At 40.7% G+C, this 24,133-nt stretch overlaps 1 protein-coding gene across 3 annotated transcripts in view; it reads right to left on the minus strand.

Annotated features, from left to right (window-relative positions):
- Positions 1–700: 700 nt before the first annotated feature.
- Positions 701–24,133, minus strand: part of ANO4 (anoctamin 4) — a 401,034-nt gene continuing 377,601 nt past the window's right edge. For all 3 annotated transcript variants that reach the window (XM_066356852.1, XM_066356843.1, XM_066356858.1), the window contains 4 exons: positions 16,913–17,032; positions 6,639–6,744; positions 3,947–4,142; positions 701–1,433 (listed from right to left, as the gene is read on the minus strand). In XM_066356852.1, coding sequence (XP_066212949.1) covers positions 3,951–4,142; positions 6,639–6,744; positions 16,913–17,032 — 418 coding nt within the window. In that variant the 3' untranslated portion in view covers positions 701–1,433; positions 3,947–3,950. The remainder of the gene's footprint in view (positions 1,434–3,946; positions 4,143–6,638; positions 6,745–16,912; positions 17,033–24,133) is intronic.

The following is a 24,133-nucleotide window of genomic DNA, read 5'->3' on the forward strand; positions in this document are numbered from 1 at the left end:
CATCTCCTTAGTTTAGGCCCTGTTTAAGGTAAGTGTTTCAGTCCCAGGAACATCAGATCAGGAGTACTATAAAGAAGAAACTAAGAAGAGGCTGAAGTTCCAGTTTGCCCAAAGCCACTCTGACAAATTGTTCCCATCTAATGGATAAAAATCAGTCAGCTCAGGTGAACCCATGGACCAAATGAGGCAGTATTTGATGGACGTGGTTCATGGGAGCCCAGTCCTCTCCCCAGTGGGCCCAGGAAAGGTAATGACACGTGGTTCAAGGGCAGGTTCTACAAGCTCTGGAAGAAGAGTGATTAGAACAATAGGCTTTGCTTAGTAACATACCTTTTCTCCCAGAGACAGCCCCACCCTAGGATCAGCAGAGCATACTATTTGGCAGGATCATCAAAAGCATTGTAAGTATCATTGGTCATATTTCATATTTTCTCAACAAAGTGTGTCAGTGGGATTTTCTAAGTGCTTTCTAATTACTTGGCCCTGGGCTCTAAGAAGGTAGCAGGGAAGCAAGAGGTGAGCTGGGAAGATAAATGTCATCTCTCTGCATGGCAAAGGGATTCCTGAGGGCTTCCTGGGAGTGGGAGACCTTTCTCTAAAGATTCCACTCTGCTCTGACTCCTCTTATTTTCTGAGGAGATACAACAAAATTTCAGAAGACCCAGCTGAAAATATTCCATGTGCATAAATTTATTTTAAATTTTATTGCATCACATTATACAAGCATTAAACATGGCTTCATGTTGATGACTATTTAAATGTGAAAATTCATCATTCATGTCAGTACCTTTTGGCTATTTACAAGTAAGGAGTCTTTATGTACTTTATATATCTCTGTATTTGTATGTACATATGTAAGAATACATGACTATACATATGTACACACAGAAATACATCTATGGCCATACACATAGCTATAGATATGTCATATATAATTATCTCCTCAGAAAGATTAGAAATTAAAAAAAAAAAAAGAAAAAAGTTGTAAACAGGGTCTTTTTGGTGTTGTTTGGGCAACGTGGAATTAGGATCATATGATGACATTCTAGGAATGTGTGTCCAAGTGTCCAAATACCCTTTTTTTAGCCCAGTGTCTGTAAAAGTCCCATGGGATAGAATGCAAAAAAGGTAGCAAACAGGCTGAAAAACAGGCCCAGTATACAAGTTCCCCTTGGTTTTAAAAACTTGAGAAGGTAACTGCCCATGACGTGCATGCTTGCTTGGTCGAGAATGGTCTATGGATAGATAGCAAGTGTGTGCTGGACTGCACCGTGGCTTCCCCGGCAGTCCTCTAAGGGCGCTGACTCCCCCTGCGCTGCCGACGTCGGCGACATGCACTGCGGTTGCATTTTAGTCATTCACTTGAATGTGCTTCTGCGCAGCCAGGAGAAGTAAACAGAATTCAGGTCCTTGGCCTGGAAATGAACTATTACCTGGAAAGAGAAAAGGAGAAATTAAAATCCTCCCTACCCATGCTGGCTTAAGAACACAGTGGGCAATGGTGTGTACTCACCGTGAATCAAAGGCATGCAAAGAATTTGTAACCCCCACACTGAGTCATACATGGTGTAAACATTATTGTGCCTGCTTTACAGAGGAGCAGACTGAGTCAATCTGAAGCAAGGTGATATCCTGCCAACTGTGGGGGGAGGAGACAGACAGACAAACACCGCTGATAAGCAAACGTTAGAAATGGCCTTGTTACGGAGAGGGCAGCCCAGAATGATGAGGCTAGAAGAAACTCCCGATTGGATACTGGGCTCTGCTGCCCAGCATGGCATGAGGTGTAGAAAATGTCCCTGCTGTGTCTTGATCTCCGGCCCCTGGAGCTCCCAGGAGCAATTCTCTCTACTCATGTCTGACTGCGTCCTCAATGAGAACTGTGTGGAGAGCCATCCTTTCTCCTCCAAGGCTGACCGGGGCCTGAGCCAGGGTGATCAGACTACGTGTGTGAGCCAGGGGCTGGGGGCAAACTACAGAATCCCGGAAGGGAAAAGCAGAATAGGCTCTTAAAGCATTGTTCAGTCTACCTTCTTTACTTTTGTAAATGTGAAAATCGGTTCACTTCAGAGCCACTCCAGGTCCTACAGATAAAGAATGCAGGAGCCAGGTATGGAAGCTGGTAGACCACAACACAATGTTTAGCAATGACACAAATCCCTTAGTATTCTACAGCACTTTGTTTTGTAAATACCTCACAGATAGTGACTATTTGAGCTGCATATTAGTTCTGCCAAATAAGCAGGCTCAGAAAAACTAATCTTCCCAAAGTTATATAGCCAAATGGCAGATCTGGGAAACAGCAAAATGACTAAGTAGCAAAACATTGTTTGCTTTTGGTGAAGCCAAGCTCTACTTTGGAATTGAGGCAGGGCTAGTGTTCAACATCTATGTACCACTGCTATCCCTGTGGGCCTGGGGCCGAGGTGATGTCCTGCAAGTCTGCCCTCATATCCAACTTATACGAACTTCCTGGACTCTTATCACCAATTTGACTTGATACAACTAATTTATCAGCAGACATCTCTGCAGATATTTGGTAATTCTTAAACATACTTTTCCCCTTTATGTCTCATTTTTCTCTTAGAGGCCAAATTTTGGAAAATGTTTTCAAAGTTGGTCTTCAAACAAGTGGGGAGAGAGAAGTGAAGGGCAAGGAAGGCAAAAGAAATGCTACAATATTACATTCACAGAGAATCAAAGCTGAGAGCTCATCTAATCATTCTATCACTGAGGAAACTGTGGCCCAGAGAAGTTAAGTGATTTGTCCAAGGACACACAGCTAGTAATTGATTTGCCAGAGAGAAGGTTGCAAGGAAATTTTTTGATAAGATGTGGGAACACTGTGGAACTCTCTTATAATGTTTTTAGCCTTAATCCATCCAACCATTACTGACTGAATATGCATTTAAGTGGGTGCCATGTGATGAACATTGTCTAACTGGTTGGAAGAATAAAATTACCATCCCTAGAGTCTTTCCTAAAGATGCTTACAATTGTGCTGGGGAAGCCTGATAACTATTTGAAAAACCATAAATTAGCAATATAGGTCAATACATGTGGTACTGAGGCAATAACCAGAGAAGTTCATAAGGAGTGAGTCTCAGTGGATCGATGAGTCTGGAGAAGATGTCTTAAGAGGGAGGGTATGGCATGACATGGAGCAGCCCGGGAGGAAGCCATACATGGGGGTGGAGAGAAGGCCATCTTGGATGAGATGAAAAGGTGACTTTAGGCTCTGGCCGGTTGGCTCAGTGGTAGAGCGTCGGCCTGGCGTGTGGGAGTCCCGGGTTCGATTCCCAGCCAGGGCACACAGGAGAAGCGCCCATCTGCTTCTCCACCCCTCCCCCTCTCCTTCCTCTCTGTCTCTCTCTTCCCCTCCCGCAGCCAAGGCTCCACTGGAGCAAAATTTGCCCGGGCGCTGGGGATGGCTCTGTGGCCTCTGCCTCAGGCGCTAGAATGGCTCTGATTGTGGCAGAGCGACGCCCCAGATGGGCAGAGCATTGCCCCCTGGTGGGCATGCTGGGTGGATCCCGGTTGGGCGCATGCGGGAGTCTGTCTGACTGCCTCCCCGTTTCCAACCTCAGAAAAATACAAAAAAAAGGGTGACTTTAACCAGAAAGAAGGGGCGCATTGCCCCAGGGAGCTTAAAGAGATAGGCAGGCTGGAGAAGAAGGCTGATTTCAGGGAACACCTAGGCCAACTCCTGAACACTTTAATTGACAGGCCAGCCTGTGGCATGGAGGCAGAGAAGAGCTGCAGGCATTGTGTGTACCGGGAATATCAAGTTAAATTTGCGATTCAAGTAGGAAACAAGCTAGTTTGGGAAGCTTCTAAGGAGTTATTTTGATCCAGTGGAACAAGAACAAGCTCTGGTGCAGGGAGTTTGAAGGTCCCCCTCCCAACGGAAGAGCAGCTTCAGACCCTGAGCAGCCGTCTCACCTACCTCCTCATGGCCACTCGTTGTGGTGTGCTTTGCCATTCTTCTTCCTCTCCTTTCGTTCTTTCTGGAGACGCTCCAGTTCTGCTTCATACATCATCTCCTGAATCAAGTACTTCTCTCGTCTCATTCGATCCCTTAGATCTTTTGGGAGGTCTGGGATCAGATATGAAATGAGGTGCTTTATACAAAACACGAGGTGCTATAAACACAGAGGAGAAGGCAAGAGTCAGGTCTACAGTCCATTGTTAGCTGGAAAGAACTCAGAGTTGGTTCAAGAACTCCTCTCACTGCAGGAACATGGAGTTTCTGCAGCGTCTACATAGTGAGATGAGGCTGGGGAGGTGGGTGTGAGGAGAGAAGATCTCAGGGATAGGTGAGGACTGACCTTGGTCTGATGGCACCACATAGGGAATGAGAAGAGGAGTCGGAAAAGGAGGTGGAGAAGGAATGGTCAAAGAATGCAAAGGAGAGCCAGAAGAATGTATAATGTGGAACTAGAAAACCCAGGTTTGAATTTCAGTTCTTTAGCTTTTACTGTGTAAAAGCTGTCGATCTACTTAAAGATAAGTCACTCTGAACCTCAATTTTCTCTTCTATAAAATGGGTACTGTTGTGAAAATTATAAGAATTTTTTTATTTAAAAATCATTTTTATTTTTCAATTATAGTTGACATATATTATTAATTTCAGGTGTACATCCCAGTGATTAGACATTACATAACTTACGAAGTGATCATCCCAATAAATCTTGTACCTACCTAACACCATTGCATTATAATCGACTATATTCCCTATGCTGTGCCTTACGTCCCCATGACTATTCCATAACAACCAATTCGTACCTAATCCCTTTACCTTTTTCACCAATCACCCCAAACTCCCTTCCGTCTGGCAACTTTCAAAATGTTCTCTGTATCTGTGAGTCTGTTTCTGTCCTCCTTGTTTGTTTTTTAGATTTAATCATTGAAAGATATGTATTTATTGCCATTTTACTGTTCATATTATTTATCTTTTTTCTTCTTCTTCTTGAAGAAGACTCTTTAACATTTCTTGTAATACTGGTTTGGTGAAAATGAAGTCCTTTAGCCTTTTCTTATCTGAGAAGCTCTTTATCTTTTCTTTGTATCTAAATGACAGCTTTGCTGGGTAAAGTAGTCTTGGTTGTAGGTCCTTGCTTTTCAGCACTTTGAATATTTCTTGTCAATCCCTTCTGGCCTGCAAAGTTTCTGCTGAGAAACCAGCTGACAGTCTTATGGGAGGTTCCTTGTAGGTAACCAACTTCTTTTCTCTTGCTGCTTTTAAGAGTCTCTCTTTGTCTTTAACCTTTTGCATTTTAATTATGATGTACCTTGGTGTGGGCCTCTTTGGGTTCATCTTGTTTGGGACTCTCTGTGCTTCCTGGACTTGTATGTCTGTTTCCTTCACCAAGTTAGGGAAGTTTTCTGTCATTATTTTTTCAAATAGGATTTCAATTCCTTGCTCTCTCTCTTCTCCTTCTGGCACCCCCATGATGTGAACATTGGTATGCTTGAAGTTGTCCCAGAGGCTCCTTACACTATCCTCATTTACTTGATTCTTTTTTCTTTTTGCTGTTCTGATACAAATAAGTATTCTTAATTTTATTTAAAACTTGGTAGATTTGGTGACTCATGGATGGATTATGATCTGACCAATTAAGAGGATTTTCTGTATATTTCTGGTATTTTAAAATAGTTTAATCACTGTATATAAAAAAGAAATGGAAATTTCTCATTGATAAGCCAAATAAAACTTAATGCAACCCCGTTTTTACTTTGAAGCATTTTAAGACAGTGAGAGGTTAAAATTTTCTTTAAAAAAGGGCTGAGCCATTGATAAGTTAATTCCCAGAGAAGAGCAGCTTAATATTATCTTTTCTTGGTTCCCTTTCATGAAGGAGGGGAAAAAAAAACAGTGATGGAATAGTTCCATAAGATGTATAAAAGATTCTAGTTCAAGCCAAAAGGCAGCCTTTGCTTGTGTTAATTTGGCTTTTAAAATGTGACAGGAGATGAAATTTCTATTTATGAGTACAGTTATAGAAATATAAACTATTTTTAGTAGCAATTTTCTTAAGGACCCAAAGGAAAATAGGTAATATCTTTTTATTGACACATAATACATGCCATTACTAGATAGATTATACTTTTTGAGTATAATTATACTTTTTAAGTCTATTTTGAGTCTCATGTAATGAATACTTATTTGTGTGCTTGAACATAAGTAATGTCCTTATGCTACACAAACAGAGGCTCCTACTTGTAATACCCAGTTCACTGTTTCCCAAAGCATGGTTCTTGAACACCTGCATCAGGGTCCTGTTGGAGGGCTGGTGAAAAGCAAATTGCTGACAGGATTTATCATCAGTCTGTCTGGGAATAGGGATAAAAAAAATGCAATTTTCCTAAAGCTTAAGAACCATAGTTCTAGAATATTAAATTTAGGACCAATAATTCCTGATTATCCATTAACAATCTACACTGGACCTTCAACTGTTTCTTGGAAAATTCAAGGACTTAGATTAAGGAGAAGAAAAAGAAGATAGTTTATACAATATTACTGTACTGCTTCTGGACATACAAAATCGCGTTGAAAGCTCTCCTAACCTGTATTTATTCATTACATCTAGTTACTTCATCGTGTCAAAGGGCATAAAGGAACAGTTGAGAAAACATACCTCGAACACAATGATGAAAGCCAGTCGGGCTGCTAGGACATGCCAGAACTGCAGAGTGTAGCCGTAGGGCACCAGGGAATGAGGGGGGTCACGGTAGTCTCGGTATCTGTAAATACGCAGGAGAACGTCACATTTCAAACTCTGATTTCCTGACTCCTAGATCTCCTTCATTCCCACTATGTAGCCCTTATTCATGGGAGCAAAACTGTAAACACTCTGTATCCTAGACATCTGTTGTTCTGCTTGCTCAGAGTTTCTTCTTCTAGTAAAAGAATCGCTCTTTTTTTCTTTTCTGGGGAATCATCTATGTGGGTTGGGCAGCACTCTCCTCTCCCCCTCCCTGGCTTAGAAGATAAGCCAGAACTGATCAGTGAGACTCATCACCGGAATTGAACCCAGGACATCTGCACACTGGGTGGATGCTTTATCCACTAGAAAGCTCATTTAGTGAGTTATCACTAAGCCCACAGAAGGTAGAAGCCTAGCGCTGTTGGTAACCATTACAAACTGTAGAGAGAGTCTGTTTGAGAATGAAATCAAGAGAACTAATCAGAGCTAGTAGAGAGGCAGTAACTTGATGACTGGAAGCTTGGGATCCTGCCATTACTAATATCAATATCACCCCTCCAATTTCCCAGTACCTGAATAAATAAATTTCTTTTGAAGACAGTTTATACTGGATTTCTGCCACTTGCCATTAAAGAGTCCTTCCTAATGTATGCTCCAGCTATAACTTTTGAGTCAGCATCAAATCCCACAAATGTTTGTTGAGCATCTATTAGGGGCCAATCATTGTTCTAGGAACTTCTATCATGTGACTGCATTTTATTCTGAGAGTTGGTGGGAAAATGAAAACATAACTTTCTCAACATCATACAGCTTTTATGGGTTTTGAAACCAGCGTTCTTTTCATAAGTTCTAGAAATGTGAAATGACCTAGAAATAGTGATTATTCCAATAGTTCTGCTGTTGGACATACCAAATTCCTTTGTCTGAATAAAAACTATGATTATCCATTTTGTCATATAAGATAGTAACTAACCTCAAGGTCAGCATTAATTTGCATAGGAATATATAGGATAATTCCTATTCAGAGTATCTTTGAAAAGTACCAAGAACTACAAAAATATGAGCTATTACTATTATTATCATTATCACAATCATCTTATTATTATTATGGAATGTAATAATAATATATCATGATTATTTTGTTAGTAAAGTTAAATTTGTGATGAGTATGTGGTCCAAAAGTAAGAATGAAGCTGTTAGTGCCTTCTGCTGGTTCGCTCTATGATGATGAGGATTATGTAAATATCTGAGACACTGTTTTTTATTTTTTTCTAAAAAGATGTAGTTATACAATCTGTTCCTTTCATAGGTCCATAATAATGCCTGGAATTCAGGAAGAAAATTTTATCCAGGACTAGAAGTTTGTATGGACTATTCTAACTTTCTTATACTTTTTTGTATAGTACAGCTAGTCAAGAACCAGGAATCATTTATATTTCAAATATAGTTTATATTCTAGAAGAAAAATAGCAGTATGCTTTTTATTATATATATGGTTGATTATTATACATATGGTTGATTAAAAGTATATTTATAGGAGGAAGCCTGAATTGTTTTAAGAGTCACTTTCATTGAGTCCTTAAATTTTTTAAGCAACAGTGATCACTAAAACAGAAAATTCTTTTCAGGACCAACTGTTCCCTCTACTATTTCTGTCTCTGCTTTTGTCTTTTGTCCTTTGTTTGTTTGTTTGTTAAGTGAGAGAAGGGGAGAGAGAGAGACAGACTGCCGCACATGCACTGACCAGGATCCACCTGGCATCCCTCATCTGGGGCTGATTCTCAAATACTGAGCTATCCTCAGTGCCTGAGGTTGATGCTTGGACCAACTGAGTTGCAAGAGGGGAAGAGAGAGAGAAGGGGGAGAGGGAGGGGGTGAGAAGCAGATGGTTGCTTCTCATGTGTGTCCTAATCAGGAATTGAACCAGGGACATCTGCACAGTGGGCCGATGCTTTATCCACTAAGCCAACCAGCCAGGGCCTGCCCTTTGTTTTAATTGCTCTATCTCCCTAATTTTCAGACCCTGTTTGGCTTTTCATTTGAACAGCTTTGACAAATCTCTTCCTCTCTAGATCCCTTTTGAATTGATTGGGTGGAAAATCATGGTTTTTCCTTGATCTTGCAGACCATTTGCTTGACTTTTTCCTGAAAATACAATTCAGGGGTGTCATTCTTATAATCCTTAAAACTCTTAAAATTCTTGTTATAAGTTAATAGAAAATAAATAAATAAATTCATTTATTCAGTACAGCTGAGTAGATTAGAATATATCAAATTAAATATCAATTAAATAGAAGCATGATAACTAAGAAATCTCTAGTTGTAAAATTGTATACTTATAATAGGCAAAATGAAAACAGTTGATTTTAGGTGGTGATTTCAAATTTTAATTGATGGGCTTTTAATATTTTTAAAATATTCTTTACATTTTCTTTTTAATTTTAGAAAACACTTATACTCGTGGCTATGGTGACTTGGCAAAATTTAGGTAATTTCTAGGGAAGAAGTCAGTTGTTGAGAATATGCCTCTGTTTGTTCAGCCCATGGATACTATACATCCATTGGTGGGTCTGTCACAGAGCTCTGCTGATCTGTGCCCAGAGCAACACCCTCCCTGTGCCTGTATAGGCACTTAGGTTCTGAGGACAAAACTCAGGAGTTTTAAAATTCTTAAGAAGTTTCCGACTTCAGAAGCAGTAGGTTCCTGGCTTTCCTTCTCTCTCTCTCTATTTTATTTTTTTTATTTTTCAGAAGTGACAAGCAGGGAGGCAGAGAGACAGACTCCTGTATATGCCCAACCAGGATCCACTCAGCATGCCTACTAGGAGGCGATGCTCTGCCCATCTGGGGCATTGCTCCTTTGCAATAGGAGCCATTCTAGCACCTGAGGTGGAGGCCATCCTCAGTGCCGGGCCAACTTTTCTCCAATGGAGCCTTGGCTGCGGGAGGGGAAGAGAGATAAGAGAGGAAGGAGAGAGGGAAGTGTAGAGAAGCAGATGGACGCTTCTCCTGTGGGCCCTGTCTGGGAATCAAGCTGAGACTTCTACATGCCAGTCAGTGCTCAACCACTGAGCCAGCTGGCCAGGGCCCCTACTCTCTTAAATCATTGTACCATAAAGTCAAGTTTCTCTGTAAAAAATTCCTTATTGCTACCCTCAGGGAAGGAGAACTCAGTGGTGCCAATGAGTTGACTATCATTCGATTTGCTGCCTGCAGCTGTCTCCAGAATTATGCGCTGGAAGGCATACAGGAACCAAGTGTGGGGTTTGCCTGACTGACATGATGTTGGGTAATTCACAAAGCTTCTCTGGATATCAGTTTTCCCTATCTATGAAATTAGGGTCTCTATCTCCCCCAGCTCTAAAGGTATAGACTCCCACTTTTTCCCCCCTTCTCTACCAAGGGGGAGATAGAGAGACACACTCCCACATATACTCTGATCAGGATCCACCCGGCAACCCCAGTCTGGGGTCCATGCTACACCCGTCTGGGGTCATGTAGGCAACTGACCTATTTTAGCGCCTAAAAAGGAGGCTCCACAGAGCCATCCTCAACACCTGGCAGTTGCATTTGAACCAATCAAGTCATGGCTGTGGGAGGAGAAGAGAGAGAGAGAGAGAGAGAGAGAGAGAGAGAGAGAGAGAGAGAGAGAGAGAAAGGGGGAGGAAGGAGAAGCAGATGGTCACTTCTCCTGTGTGCCCTGACTGGGACTCAAACCCAGGACAGCCACACGCTGGGCTGACGCTTTACCACTGAGCCAACGGCCCAGGGCCTGGATCCCCACTCTTGTATGAGCTTTCTGATTGTGGCAGGTGGAGCTCTAAGGGCATGGTCCAGCCTACCCCTGATCCCATGGGCCTTTTCCATAAGGCAGAGGTCTGAGGGAGGGCCACGCTAGGATGTCATTTGTGCCCCATGCCTCTGTTTCTGATGTAGTACTATTTATTTGCATGACGACTGGCTACATGTTCCCTGGCACTTGTACAAAGAAAACATTTCCCTGTTCTGCTGTAGAAACAGCCAGGAAGCCAAGCTTTGAAGCTAATTAAATCAAAGTGTTACTCCTCTAATCTTGCAGTCTAGTACCTTCAAAGACACTAACTATTCCAGTGGCATTCATGTTTGGAAGGATTTTTTTCAAATGAGTCAGTGCTATTTTCAGAAAGTAACACTTCAACTTCTTGGCTTGAATTTTACATGTGGGAAAGGTGGGAGGTTCCCTTTGACTTAAGTTAGTGCATTCTCTACAGTTGCTTTTATTTCTTAAGACTTGGATGATCAGCTTGCAAACATTATTTTTCTAGCACTAGGTATAGTTAATTTACTCCCATTTTTGAACTGTGAAAATAAAAGCGGTTTATGGACATTTTTTTATTATTTTAATTTATTGTGTTTACACAGATTCTAGTGTCCCTCTGAATACATCCCTCCCCCACCCCCATGTTCCCCTAACATCCCCCTTGTCTCCCTCCCCCCAATGCCCTCCCTCCTTCCCTCCAGGATTTGCTTTTCTGCTCTCTATAACACTGCGTTATGTGTGTATAATTTCACCAATCTCTTTCCCTTCTCTGATCCCATCCTATCATCCCCTTTCCCTCTGTCCTCTTTTCCTCTGGTCCCTTTGATGCCGCCTCTGTCTCTATTCCATTCCTCAGTTCATACTGTTCATTGGATTCCTCAAATGAGTGAGGTCATATGATATTTTTCTTTCTCTGCCTGGCTTATTTCACTTAACATAATGGTTTCCAGGTCTATCCATGTTGTCACAAAAGGTAAGATTTCCTTCTTTTTCATGGCCTCATAGTATTATATTGTGTATAGGTTCCACAGCTTTTTAATCCACTTGTCCACTGACGGACACTTGGGCTGTTTCCAGATCTTGGCTATTGTAAACAATGCTGCCATAAATACATCTGAAAGAATAAATGAACCTCATGTAACCCCCATCCAAGTTAAAACCTAGAACATGATTAGTGGCTTAGAAATGTCTCACTGGCAATCCCAGACACCCAAAGAGTAACTTTGTAGTAGACCACTGATATAAGTGTCCCTAAATAAAATAGTGCTTACTTTTGTCTGCTTTGAACTCTACATAAATGGAATCATATTGTGTTATTTATGATTACATCTTTGTGTGTGTGTGTGTGACAGACAGAGAGAGGGATAGTTAAGGACAGACAGACAGGAAGGGAGAGAGATGAGAAGCATCAATTCTTTGTTGTGGCACCTTAGTTGTTCATTGATTGCTTTCTCATATGTGCCTTGATGGGGGGGGGGGTCTACAGCAGAGTGAGTGACCCCTTGCTCAAGCCAGTGACCTTGGGCTTCAAGCCATTGACCTTTGGGCTTAAGCAAGTAACAATGGGGTTTTGTCTATGATACCATGCTCAAGCCAGCAACACCACGCTCAAACTGGTGAGTTCGTGCTCAAGCTGGCGACCTCGGGGTTTTGAATGTGGGTCCTCTGTGTCCCAGTCTGATGCTCTATCCACTGCACCACTGCCTGGTCAAGCTATGATTACATCTTTATAATGCAATTTATTTTTGAGTTCTCAATTTTATCCCTTTTTTTATTTATCTGTTCTCTCTGACAATACCAAACTGATTAATTACTATAGTTTTATACTGTATCTATTATAACATAAGATAAATTTCCACTCTGTTAATAGTCTTCAAAAGTGTCTTGCTATTCCTCGTCCTTTGCATTTCTGTGTAACATTGTTTGGGCCCTCGGGTGCATAGAATTAGCATAATCATAATTCTTAACTTTATAAGTAACTCAATTGATCTATTCATGCTCTTTTTTCTCTAATTTTTATGTTTATTTAATACTCTGGTAATATAATGAACTCTCATAACTCACAGCAACCTCTGTGTTCCTTCATTTCTTTCCCTTAATTCCCTTATCCTGAATTTCATTTTATAATTTACACATATTTGTGTATGTAGATATGTATTTATTTGTCTGAATATTTTACTGTGCAGTTTTGTTTTCAAACTTTCTAGAAAGAATGTTATACTGTATGCAGTCTTCTGAGACTGGCTTTTTTTTTTCAGTATCATGTTACTAAGATTCATCCAGGCTGTTGCATGTAGCTAATTTACTTCCACTGCTATAAAATAGATCCTAGTATGAATATGTTGTTGTTTGATGCAGTGTATGTTTAGATTTATACTCACAGGCTGGCCATTTTTCTTTTTCTCATTTTTTCAACTTTCTTAACCATGCCAGATCTTAAAAAACAAAGCTCAAGTGGACTCAGTTTAGCAAATGCTGTTTGGGTAAAAGTTGGTTGCCCCGTCTGCTACCACTCTGGGTTCTGCTTTAAGTTACTATTTAAGAAATTGCTTTTCCTGTGATGAAAACTTTTAAAACTTACTCCCTTAACAAGTTTCAAATATGCAATACAGTATTATCAACTACAGTCACTATGCTGAACATTACATCGCCAGGACCTGTTTGTTTTATAACTTGAACTTTGTACATTGTGAAAAGCTTCACACGTTTTGCCCATCTCCCACCCCGACCTCAACCCCAACCCCAGCAGCCACCAGTCAGTTTCCTGAACCTATGAGTTTGCATTTTTTTATTTGTTTATATGTTTGTTTTTAGATTCCACATACAAGTGAGATCATATAGTATTTGTTTTTCTCTCTTATTTTATTTAGAGTAATGCCCTCAAGGTTATCCATTTTGTTGCAAATGGCAGGATTTCCTTCTGTTTTCAGTAATATTCCATTATATTATATATACGTATCACGTTTTCTTTAGCCATTCATCCCTCAGTGGGCACTTAAGTTGTTTCTATGTCTTTGATATCATAAGTAATGCTGCAATAAAAATGGGATACAGATATCTTTTTGAGTTAGTAATTTTGTTTTTCTTTGGATAAATATTCAGAAGTAAAGCTGCTGGATTATATGGTAGTTCTATTTTTCATTCTTTGAGGAACCTCCATACTATTTGCATAGTAGCTGCACCAATTTACATTCCCAACAAGAATGTGCAAGGATTCCCTTTGCTCCATGTCTTCATCAACACTTGTTATTTCTCATCTTTTTTTTTTTTATAATAGCCATTCTAACGGGTGTGAGGTGATATCTCATTGTAATTTTGATTGGCATTTTCCTTATGATTAGTAATGTTGAGCATCTTCTCATAAAACTGTTGGCAATCTGTATATCTTCTATTGAAAAATTTCTATTTAGATCATCTGCCCATTTTTAAATTGGACTGTTTATTTTATTTTTTGCTATTAAGTTTGATGAGTCCTTTATATACTTTGGATATTAACCCCTTATTAGACATATGATTTACAAATACTTTAAAACAATTTTTTTTAGATATGACTTACTGATTTTAGAGAGAAACGCTGGGGGAGGAGTGGGAAGCACCAGCTCGTGCTAGTTGCTTCTCACATGTGCCTTGACCGGGCAACCCTGGGGCTTAGAACTGGTGACCTCAGCATTCCAGGTCGACGCTTTATTCTTTGAGCCCACAGAGGTCAGGCAGATTTATAAATAATTTTTTTTTCCATTTTGTAGGTAGCCTTTTCATTTTGTTGATGGTTTCCTTTACTGTTCAGAAGCTTTTTAGTCTGATGTAGTCCCACTTTTTTTTTTTTATGTTGCCTTTGCTTTTGTGTCAGATTCAAGAAATTATCATTAAAACCAATGTCAAGAAGTTCACCACCTATGTTTACTTATAGGAGTTTTATAGTTTTAGGTCTTCTATTCAAATCGTTAATTTATTTTGAATTAAATTTTTGTGTACTGGTCCAGTTTCATTATTTTGCATATGGCTGTCCTGTCTCCAACACCATTTATTGACGATACTGTCCTTTCCTCATTGTATATTCTTGGCTCCTTTGTTATAAATAAGTTGACTACATATGAATTAATTACCATTTATTTATGGGCACTCTATTCTCTTCTATTGATCTGTATATCTGTTTTTATGCCAATACTATACTGTTTTGATTACTATAGTTTTATAATATAGTTTGAAATAAGAATGCTGATGAAGGCATTCTTTGTTCTTTATCAGAAATGCTTTGGCTATTTGGGGTCTTTTGTGATTCTACAGAAATTTTAAGACTGTTTGCTCTATATCTGTAAAAAATGCTATTGGAGGTTTGTTTCCTTTTTTGTTTGTATTTTTCTGAAGTTGGAAACGGGGTGGCAGTCAGACAGACTCCCTCATGCGCCCGACCGGGATCCACCCGGCATGCCCACCAGGGGGCGATGCTCTGCCCCTCTGGGGCATCGCTCTGTTGCAACCAGAGCCATTCTAGTGCTTGAGGCAGAGGCCATGGAGCTATCCTCAGCGCCCGGGTCAACTTTTTGCTCCAGTGGAGCCTTGGCCGTTGGAGGGGAAGAGAGAGACAGAGAGGAAGGAGAGAGGGAGGGGTGCAGAAGCAGTTGGGCGCTTCTCCTGTGTGCCCTGGCCGGGAATCAAACCCAGGACTCCTGCACACCAGGCCAACGCTCTACCACTGAGCCAACCGGCCAGAGCGCTATTGGAGTTTTGATAGGGATTACATTGAGTCTGTAGAGTTCTTTAAGTAGTATGGGCATTTAAAAATGTTATTTCTTCTAATACAGAAGCATGAAATATCTTTCCATTTATTTGTGTCTTCAATTTTATTAATCAATGTCTTACAGTTTTCAGTGTAGGTCTTTCACTACTGTGGTTAAATTTATTTCTAAGTATTTTATTCTTTTGGTGTTAATATGAATGGAATTGTTTTCTTAATTTCTCTGTTAGTTTATTATTAGTTATAGAAACACAACTGGTTTTTTATACTGATTTTGTATCTGTAACTTTACTGATTTTATTCTAACAGCTTTTTTGTAGAGTCATAGATATGTCATCTGCAAATAGTGACAGTTTTATGTCATGTGCAAATAGTGACAGTTTTACTTCTTCCTTTCTGATTTACATGCCTTTTATTTCTTTTTCTTGATTAATTTCTGTAGCTAAGACTTCCAGCACTGTGTTGAATAAAAATGGCAAGAGTGGGTCTCTTTGTCTTGTTCCTGATCTTAGAGAAAAATCTTGCAACTTTTCACCATTGAGTATGACTTTAGTGGTAGGCTGGCTTGATAAACCACAAACAAAATCCTATAGTAGATACACAAAAGGTAAAGAGAAAGGAATCTAAGCATACTGTAAAGAGAGTCATCAACCCATAAAGAAAGAAGGCAAGAGAAAAAGAATAGAGGAACTATAAAACAGCCAGAAAACAATGAACAAAATGGCAATAGGTACACATTTGTCAGTAACTACTTTCACTGCAAATAAACTAAATTCTCCAATCAAAATACAGAGTGTCTAAAATAAAAGACCTATCTATATGCTCAATGTTACCATGATGGTTGCATATAACTTGTGATTGTCTATTTTAAGTTAATAACAAGTTAAGTTTGATCGTATTTAAAAGCTCTGTTTTTACTCTCCCTCCATGTTTATGTTTTTGATGTCATAATTTACGATACATCTTTTTTATCTTATGTATCCCTTAACTACTGTAATTATTGCAGTTATAGTTATTTTTACAAGTTTGTCTTTTAAATGTTACTAGCTTTATAAGTGAGTACCACCTTTTCTATATATTTACTTTTCCCAGTGAGATTTATAGTTTTATATGTTTTCTTATTGCTAATTAGCACCCGATCATTTCAGCTTCAAGAAGTCCCTTTAACATTTCTTGTAAGTCTGGTCTAGAGATGCTGAGCCTTTTTAGCTTTGTTTGTCTGGAAATGATCTTTCCTTTGATTTTGAAGGACAGCTTTGCTGGGTAGACTATTGTTGGTTGGAGGTTTTTTTCTTTCAACACTTTAAATATATCATGTCACTCCTTGCCTGCAAAGTTTCTGTTGAAAAATTTGTTGGTAGTCTTATCAGGGTTCCCTTGTAGGTAACATTTCTTTTTTCTCTTTCTGGTTTTAATGTTCTCTTCTTGTCTATAATTTTTGACATTTTAATTATAGTATCTTAGTGTGGATCACTTTGAGTTTCTCTTATTTGGGACTCTATGGGATTCCTGGATCTGGATGTCAGATTTTAAAATTGTCCCAGGGATTTTAATGCATACCAAGGTTGAGAACCATTGTTTTAAACCAACTCAGTCAGAGGAGGCTGTCCTAGCAAAACCTCCCTGTGGTAGAGACAGCCCCTCTTAGGCTAAGAGTGCAGTGCTCACCTGCAGTACTTGAGCGGAGTCCCCGAGAACTCACTGCCATCAGACTCGGGCTCAGATCGGTTCTCAAAGTCAGAAATTCGAAACACAGATAAGCTGGCATTCACATAGCCAACCATGCACCTAAAAGAGAAAGCACATTCTATAATTAGAATTCCTATCAACTCTGCATCCAATTCACTAAAGGCTCTACTTCCTAGAATTTTCTACAGTTGTAAATGCCTTTATCTGGCCCTGTATTGTCATAAGCACTCAAGTTAGGAGACACTGAAAAAACGCTGGGTATGCTGAATCAGGAACAATAATTTATTTTTGTTCTAGTATTTTTGTGCAGAATCATCATACAGAACATCACTATACCAATCAATGCTTCAGAGAAACTGGTGAAAGACAATACTGCATAATCAGCATAAATTATATGTAAATCATTGACTTTCATCGATGACAGACACATACCCAGAAATATGTGTCATTTCATTGTGATACATACACAGAAAGATGATATGCACATATAAACACATCACTTCATTAATAAATATGTATTCTCTCTCATAATGCCCTGAATATAACTGATGTAAATATGGTTCCCCCTCAACTCATATCTCATGCTACAGTCATACTAGACTATGTTCCCTGCATATAGCAAATTCTTTCATGCCTCTGCTCATTTCTTTAAAGGTAAAAGTAGTGCTCATCCTTCAGTTACCAGCTGAACCACACCTTCTGGGAAGATGTCCTCATTTCCTCAATCAGAAGACTCATTCCTTTTTCCTTATGGTGCCACTATACTTACTTCACAGTTGCCATACAGCTTGTACTAGAGTTGGCTGCATACGAGTATGTCTTCTCTTTTGGACTGTATTTTTTTTTAAAGTAGAACAGGTATCCTGGATATCTTTGTATCCTTGGAGTTAGGACAGTCTTGTCCAGTGTAGGAATCCAGTAACATTGATTTAACTGGAGGCAAACTAAAGTGACAGAGGTTCTATCAAAGTCTCAAAAATGGACCAGGTATAAAATATTGCTTGGACCTCCAGGGATTATAAGGTTCTTGAGAACACAGCTTTCATTCTGTACCAGTGTGTGTGTGGGGGTATCAGTATGTTATAATACTAAATACTTGGGCTTTGGCGTCAAACTGTAGCTCTACTGCTTTTTAGACATGTAATCTTGGAAAATAATGTAACTTCTCTAAGTGAAAAAAGTCCCCACCTCATAGGATCATTGGGAAACATCATTATAATCAGTTTCAAGGGAAAGAACAGAACCAGAAGTTGACTTTTGAATTTAGAAATTCCAGATCAAACTCACTGTAGAGTGTCTTTGAATTTTGCTACTAAATTTGCCATTTAGGTTTTAGACATTGTGACTCAAATAGCATAAAGAGAGAACCAAAGGGTGAAAAAGGGTCTGGCCCATGGTGGTGCAGTGGATAGAGTGCTGACCTGGAGTGCTGAAGTAGCTGGTTCAAAACCCTGGGCTTGCCTGGTCAAGACACCTATGACAAGCAACCAATGAACAGCTAGAGTGAAGCAACTATTTCTCATTCCCCCCATGCCTCTCTCTGTAAAATCAATAAATAAAATCTTTAAAAGAAAAAGGGGGAAATAAGATCAAGTTTGTGCATTTAAAGTCAAACAGGCTTTATAGATAATAAATAACTAATTTATAGATACATTAATTTATATAGCAAAATTAGGTTAATGAGGTGAGGATAGAAGAAAATGCACTTCTGATTTGTTGCAATAAAATTGTCAGATATTATGAAAAAGGAAGATAAGACTTCTGTAGAGTAAGATTTACTTTTTAAAATATGACATTGCAATTGGTTTTGGTGTTTTCTAGTTGATTTAGAGTTAGTATAAATACATTACTTAGTGTTCATTAAGTAAAATATTGTGCTTCATTCTGTGAAAATTTGTATATTTTATTCTTGGTCAATTCTCTAACTCCTTTTAATATCACTATTTCTACAGGAAAATCAGTTTTAATCTATATCATTAAATCAGGAATGTACCTCATAATAATTCTTCAAAATGTGTATTTCCTTACAGAATGTTCCAAAACTCCATGTCTGATAACAAAGTAATTCATTTATTACGTTCAGTGGGTGGTGGTGGTGGAGAATCATACTGGTTATGATGTCTACAAAAATTTTTAATTTTATTTATTTTTTTAATTCAGTGAGAGGATGGGAGACAGACTCCCGCATGTGTGCTGACCAAGATCCACCTGGAAAGTCCACTAGGGGGCAATGCTCTGCCCACCTGGGGCATTGCTCTGTTGCTCAGCAACCTAGCTCTTCTTAGCACCTGAAGCAGAGGCCATGGAGCCATCCTCAGTGCCTGGGTCCACCTTACTCCAATTGAGCCATGACTTCAGGAGTAGAAGAAGGGGAGAGAGGGAGAGAGGGAGAGAGAGAGAAGTGTGGGGTTGTGGAGAAACAGATGGTCACTTCTCCTGTGTGCCCTGACCGGGAATCAAACCTGAAACATCCACACTCCGGGTCAACACTCTGCCACTGAGCCAAGCAGCCAGGGTCTTTACTTTGTTTTTAATACTTAAATTACAGTTGAAATACAATATTATATTAATTTCAGGTATATGACATAGTGATTAACATTTATATAACTTATGATCACCCCAATAATTCTAGTTCTTATCTGACACCATACATCATTGTGACTGTCTTAATGTTTTTTTGTGTGTTTGTTTTGTTTTTGAAGGGGGGGCAGACACACAGATTCTCACATGTGCCCAACTGGGATCCACCTGGCATGCCCACCAGGGGGTGATGCTCGGCCCATCTGAGGCGTTACTCCGTTGCTACCGGAGTCATTTTAGTGCCTGAGGCGGAGGCCATGGAACCATCCTCAGCGCCCAGGCCAACTTTGTTCCCATGGAGCCTTGGCTGTGGGAGGGGAAGAGAGAGACAGAAAGGAGAGGGGGAGGGGTGGAGAAGCAGATGGTCGCTTCTCCTGTGTGCCCTGGCCGGGAATAGAACCTAGAACTTCCACATGCCAAGCTGACGCTCTACCGCTGATCCAACCAGCAGGGTGCTGTGACTGTCTTTATAACTGGAAATTTGTATTTCTTAATCACTTCATCTTTTCACACTTACCCCCAATTCCACTCCCATCTTTTAACCATCAATTTTTTTCTCTGTATCTATGAGTTTGTTTCTGTTTTGTTTGTTTTGTTTTTTAGATCCAACATGTAAGTGAAATCATGTGATACTTGTCTTTCTCTATCTGACTTATTTCACTCGGCATAATACTTTGTAGGTCCCTCTTTGTTTTTACAAATGGCTTGGATTCATTCTTTTTATGGCTAACATTCCCTTGTATGTATGTACCACATCTGCTTTATTGATCTGTCTGTTGATGAATTCTTAGGTTGTTTTATATCACCTGTGGTAAATACTGCTGCAGTGATCATGGGGGGCAGTGCATATATCTTTTTGAATTAGTTTTCTGTATTTCTTTGGATAAATATTCAGAATTTCCAGGTGATATGGTAGTTCTATTTTTAATTTTTTGAAGAGCCTCCATACTGTTTTCCAAAGTGGCTGCACCAACATATGAGACCACTAACAGTGCATGAAGATTCCCTTCACATCATCACCATCACTTGTTGTTTGCTGATTTGTTGATGATAGGCATTCTGACAGGTGTGAGGTGATAATTCATTGTGGTTTCAATTTGCATTTCCCTGATGATTAGTGATGATGAGCATCTTTTCATGTCTGTTGGCCATATCTGTATGTCCTCTTTGGAAAAATGTCTATTTAGGTCAGCGGTTCTCAACCTGTGGGTCGCGACCCCGGCGGGGGTTGAACGACCAAAATACAGGGGTTGCCTAAAGCCATTGGAAAATGCATATTTATTATACAATACATTTTTAAATAAAATATGTATTTCCGATGGCTTTAGGCGACCCCTGTGTTTTGGTTGTTCCACCCCCGCCAGGGTCGTGACCCACAGGTTGAGAACCGCTGATTTAGGTAGTCTGCCTATTTTTTAAAAAGATTGTGTTTTCGGTGTTAATGTATGAGTTCCTTATATATTTGTTTCTATAACCCATTATTGGATATATTATTGGCAAATATCTTCTTCCATTCAGTAGGCTTTTTGTTTGGTTGATGGTTTCCTTGGCTGTGCAAAAACTCTTAGTTTCATGTAGTACCATTTGTTAATTTTTGTTTGTTTGTTTCCCTTGCCCAAAAAGATGTATTCGAAAAGACATTACTAAGAGCAAAGTCAGTGTTTAGTGCCTATGTTTTCTTCTAGGAGTTTTTTTTTTAATCGTTTCAGGCTTTACATTCAAATCTTTTTTTTTTTTTTTTAAGTGAGAGGAGAGGGGATAATGAGACAGACTCCCATATGCACCCCAACCGGGATCCACCTGGCAACCCCCATCTGGGGTCAGTGCTCAAATCAACTGAGCCATCTTCCGCACCTGCGGCTGATGCTGGGACCAACAGAGTCCCTGGCTGTGGGAAGGGAAGATGGAGAGAAGCAGGTGGTCGCTTCTCCTGTGTGCCCTGACTGGGGATCAAACCCGGGATGTCCACATGCCAGGCCAATGCTTTATTCACTGAAGCAACCGGCCAGGGCCCATTGGGAATCCTTTTAGTCAGTATTTGAACTCCATCTTATAAATTGCCAGTCTCCATTTTGTTTGGTTCTTTTTCTGGAGCTCTGCCCTGTTCTTTCATGTGAGGCACGTTTCTTTGTCTCCTCATTCTGGCAGCCTCCCTGTGTCTGTTTCTATGTACAGGGTGAGACGCAAGTAGGTTTACATTTGTTCATATGGAAAATAAGACAATAATTAATAAATGATAACACAAGAATAAACTCTGTGTTTTACGTACTCACAACTGTAAACCTACTTTTGCCCCACCCTGTATTAGGCTGATGTGCTGTGTCTTCCCATCTTGGCAGGTGGCCTTAGGTAGCCGGTGTCCTGAGAGGCCCAGTGTGTGCTGTCTCCATCTTCACCAGAGCCAGGGGCTTCAGGAGTGTTTCTTGTGTGTACTGAGTGTGCCATTCTTTGCTTGTCGAGCCTTGATTACTGCTGGATGTCAGTGGGTGGGACTGACCCTCAGGTGGACTATGAGGGCTGCCTGTGACTACAGTGGACAAGCTGTTGTGCAGGGGCTGACCCTACAGAGCAGGATAGCTTTAGTGGGGCTCTGGGATCAGCAAATCTCACCCTTTCGGTGTGGCAATTCTGGAGCTGGTTTGATGGTCCTCTGGTGTCGGCCAAAGCTGGTCACTGTGTGTTGGTTATAAAGGCTCTTAGGAGGGGATCTGGGCAGGCCAAGGTCAGTCGCCACTTCCCCTGCGTGGGAACACCTGATGAGAGCTACAGAGTGGTCCATCTGTGGTTGGCTGCTGCCTGTGCTGGACTGGGATGAGCTTGGGAAAGACTGTGCTATGAGCCAAGGCCGGCTGCACTAGGGCCGGGCTTTAGACCCTTTGGTGGGCACCACAATGTGGGCTAAGGCCAGCTACCTCTGGTGCCAGCTTTGTGGCCGCTTCGTTGAAGCTGTGTTTCCGGCAGCCCTGGCTGCAGCTTATACCAGGTCACCTGACGGGAGTTACAATGCAAGTGGAGACTGGTCACCACTTGTGCCAGGCTTGGGGCCACTCAGTATGTGATACAGGGCATGCCGAGGCCAGCTGCTGCTTGTTTGGGGTTTGCTAGCTTTTGATAAATATTTGCAAAGTCTGCAGTTCAAGCCAAAGCAGGCTGGTTCTATGGAAAAGCTGGTGGAAAGCAGCTCAAGCTGGGAGCTCCAGTGGGTGGGGTCTCAGGGAATCACCAGGGTGGGGCCAATGGTGTTAGCAGATTAATGAAGAATTCAGGTGTGCTGCCCACCTGCCTTCCAGCTAGGCTGGGAGGGGTCACAAAGGAGCGCTGGTGCCTTACCATCCCCAGAGGGAGCGGTCCCAAACCCTGGCACTCCAGCCCTAGCCCTGCAGCTAGTCAATTCAGTTCCTCTCTTTATGTCCTTGGTGTTCTTTTGAGTGGTTGGACCCCAGAGTGAGTGAGTTTGTTGGCAAGTGAGTCTGTGTGTGGCCCCTCAGGAGGAAAGCCTGGGACTCCAGCAGCCCTCCATCTCATTCAGACACAATCCCCAGTTGTTTTCACAGCCAGATGTTATGAGGACTCTTTTTCCTGCTACTGGTGCCCTGGACCGGGTAGCCAGATGTGAGGATGGTAACCTCACTCCTTGGGGGGAGCCTCCACAGCTGAATAGCCCTCTATATTCTTAACCGCCTCCCCATGGTGGTGAGACCGGCCCTGGATGGGTGTCCACCTCTCATAGCAGGCCCCACGTGACTTCTTCTTGATGTCCTTGGTCAGAGAGAGGACTTCTGTTACACTGATCTCTTTGGTTCTCAATGATTGGTATTCTATAATCTAGTTGTAATCTTGATATGGTTGTAGAAGGAGGCAAGCACAGCATTTACCTACGCTGCCATTTTGACTAGAAGTCAAATATTTAGTTTATTGATTGAGATTTTAACTCTGATCAACAAACCAATTTTATAGTATACATCCTCAATTTATTTCATAATTTCTGTCTCCTCAGAGATGATTTTAATTCTTTTTTTTTTTCTAAATGGCTCTTGTATACCCTGAAAGAGGAAGTGGCTTCAATTTGTAAACAATGAACGGTCTCATCATGGGCACGGGTCCAAGAATCTGCCCAGGCAGTCTGCGGGCGAAACGAGTGTCTTAAGATGAAAGATAAAAACATTTGAAAAATTCTTGGGTAGCCACTGTGTGGAGAACATTGCCTCACACCACAGCATTCCTTTTATGTACAGAACTGGGTGCAGAGTGAGAATGTCTGCCCCTTTGTGTCACTGAAGACTCATTTGCTGGGCACCTCTGGGAGGGGAGAGGTTGTGGCTGAAAGGCACAGACAGGAATGAATGACACATGCTGTCACAGGCAAGAGGGTCATGTCAACTGAATCACCCTGAACACATGGGTAAAATTCTCATCCGTGGAGAAGCCAACAAAAACAGAAACAATGGTCCGAAGGAGGCATGGAGGTGGCCTGGAGTTTTGGAGAAAAGTGATTCGTTTCGTTGAAATTTGTTGGATTTAGGGTCAATTTAAATATGGCAATTTCACAGCCAGATTGAATTTTAAGTAGGATTTGACCGTGACCACACATACCACTCCAAAAGCCTGTGACATCTAACG

This window comes from Saccopteryx leptura, chromosome 1 (genome assembly GCF_036850995.1).
Source record: "Saccopteryx leptura isolate mSacLep1 chromosome 1, mSacLep1_pri_phased_curated, whole genome shotgun sequence".
Taxonomy (NCBI): domain Eukaryota; kingdom Metazoa; phylum Chordata; class Mammalia; order Chiroptera; family Emballonuridae; genus Saccopteryx; species Saccopteryx leptura.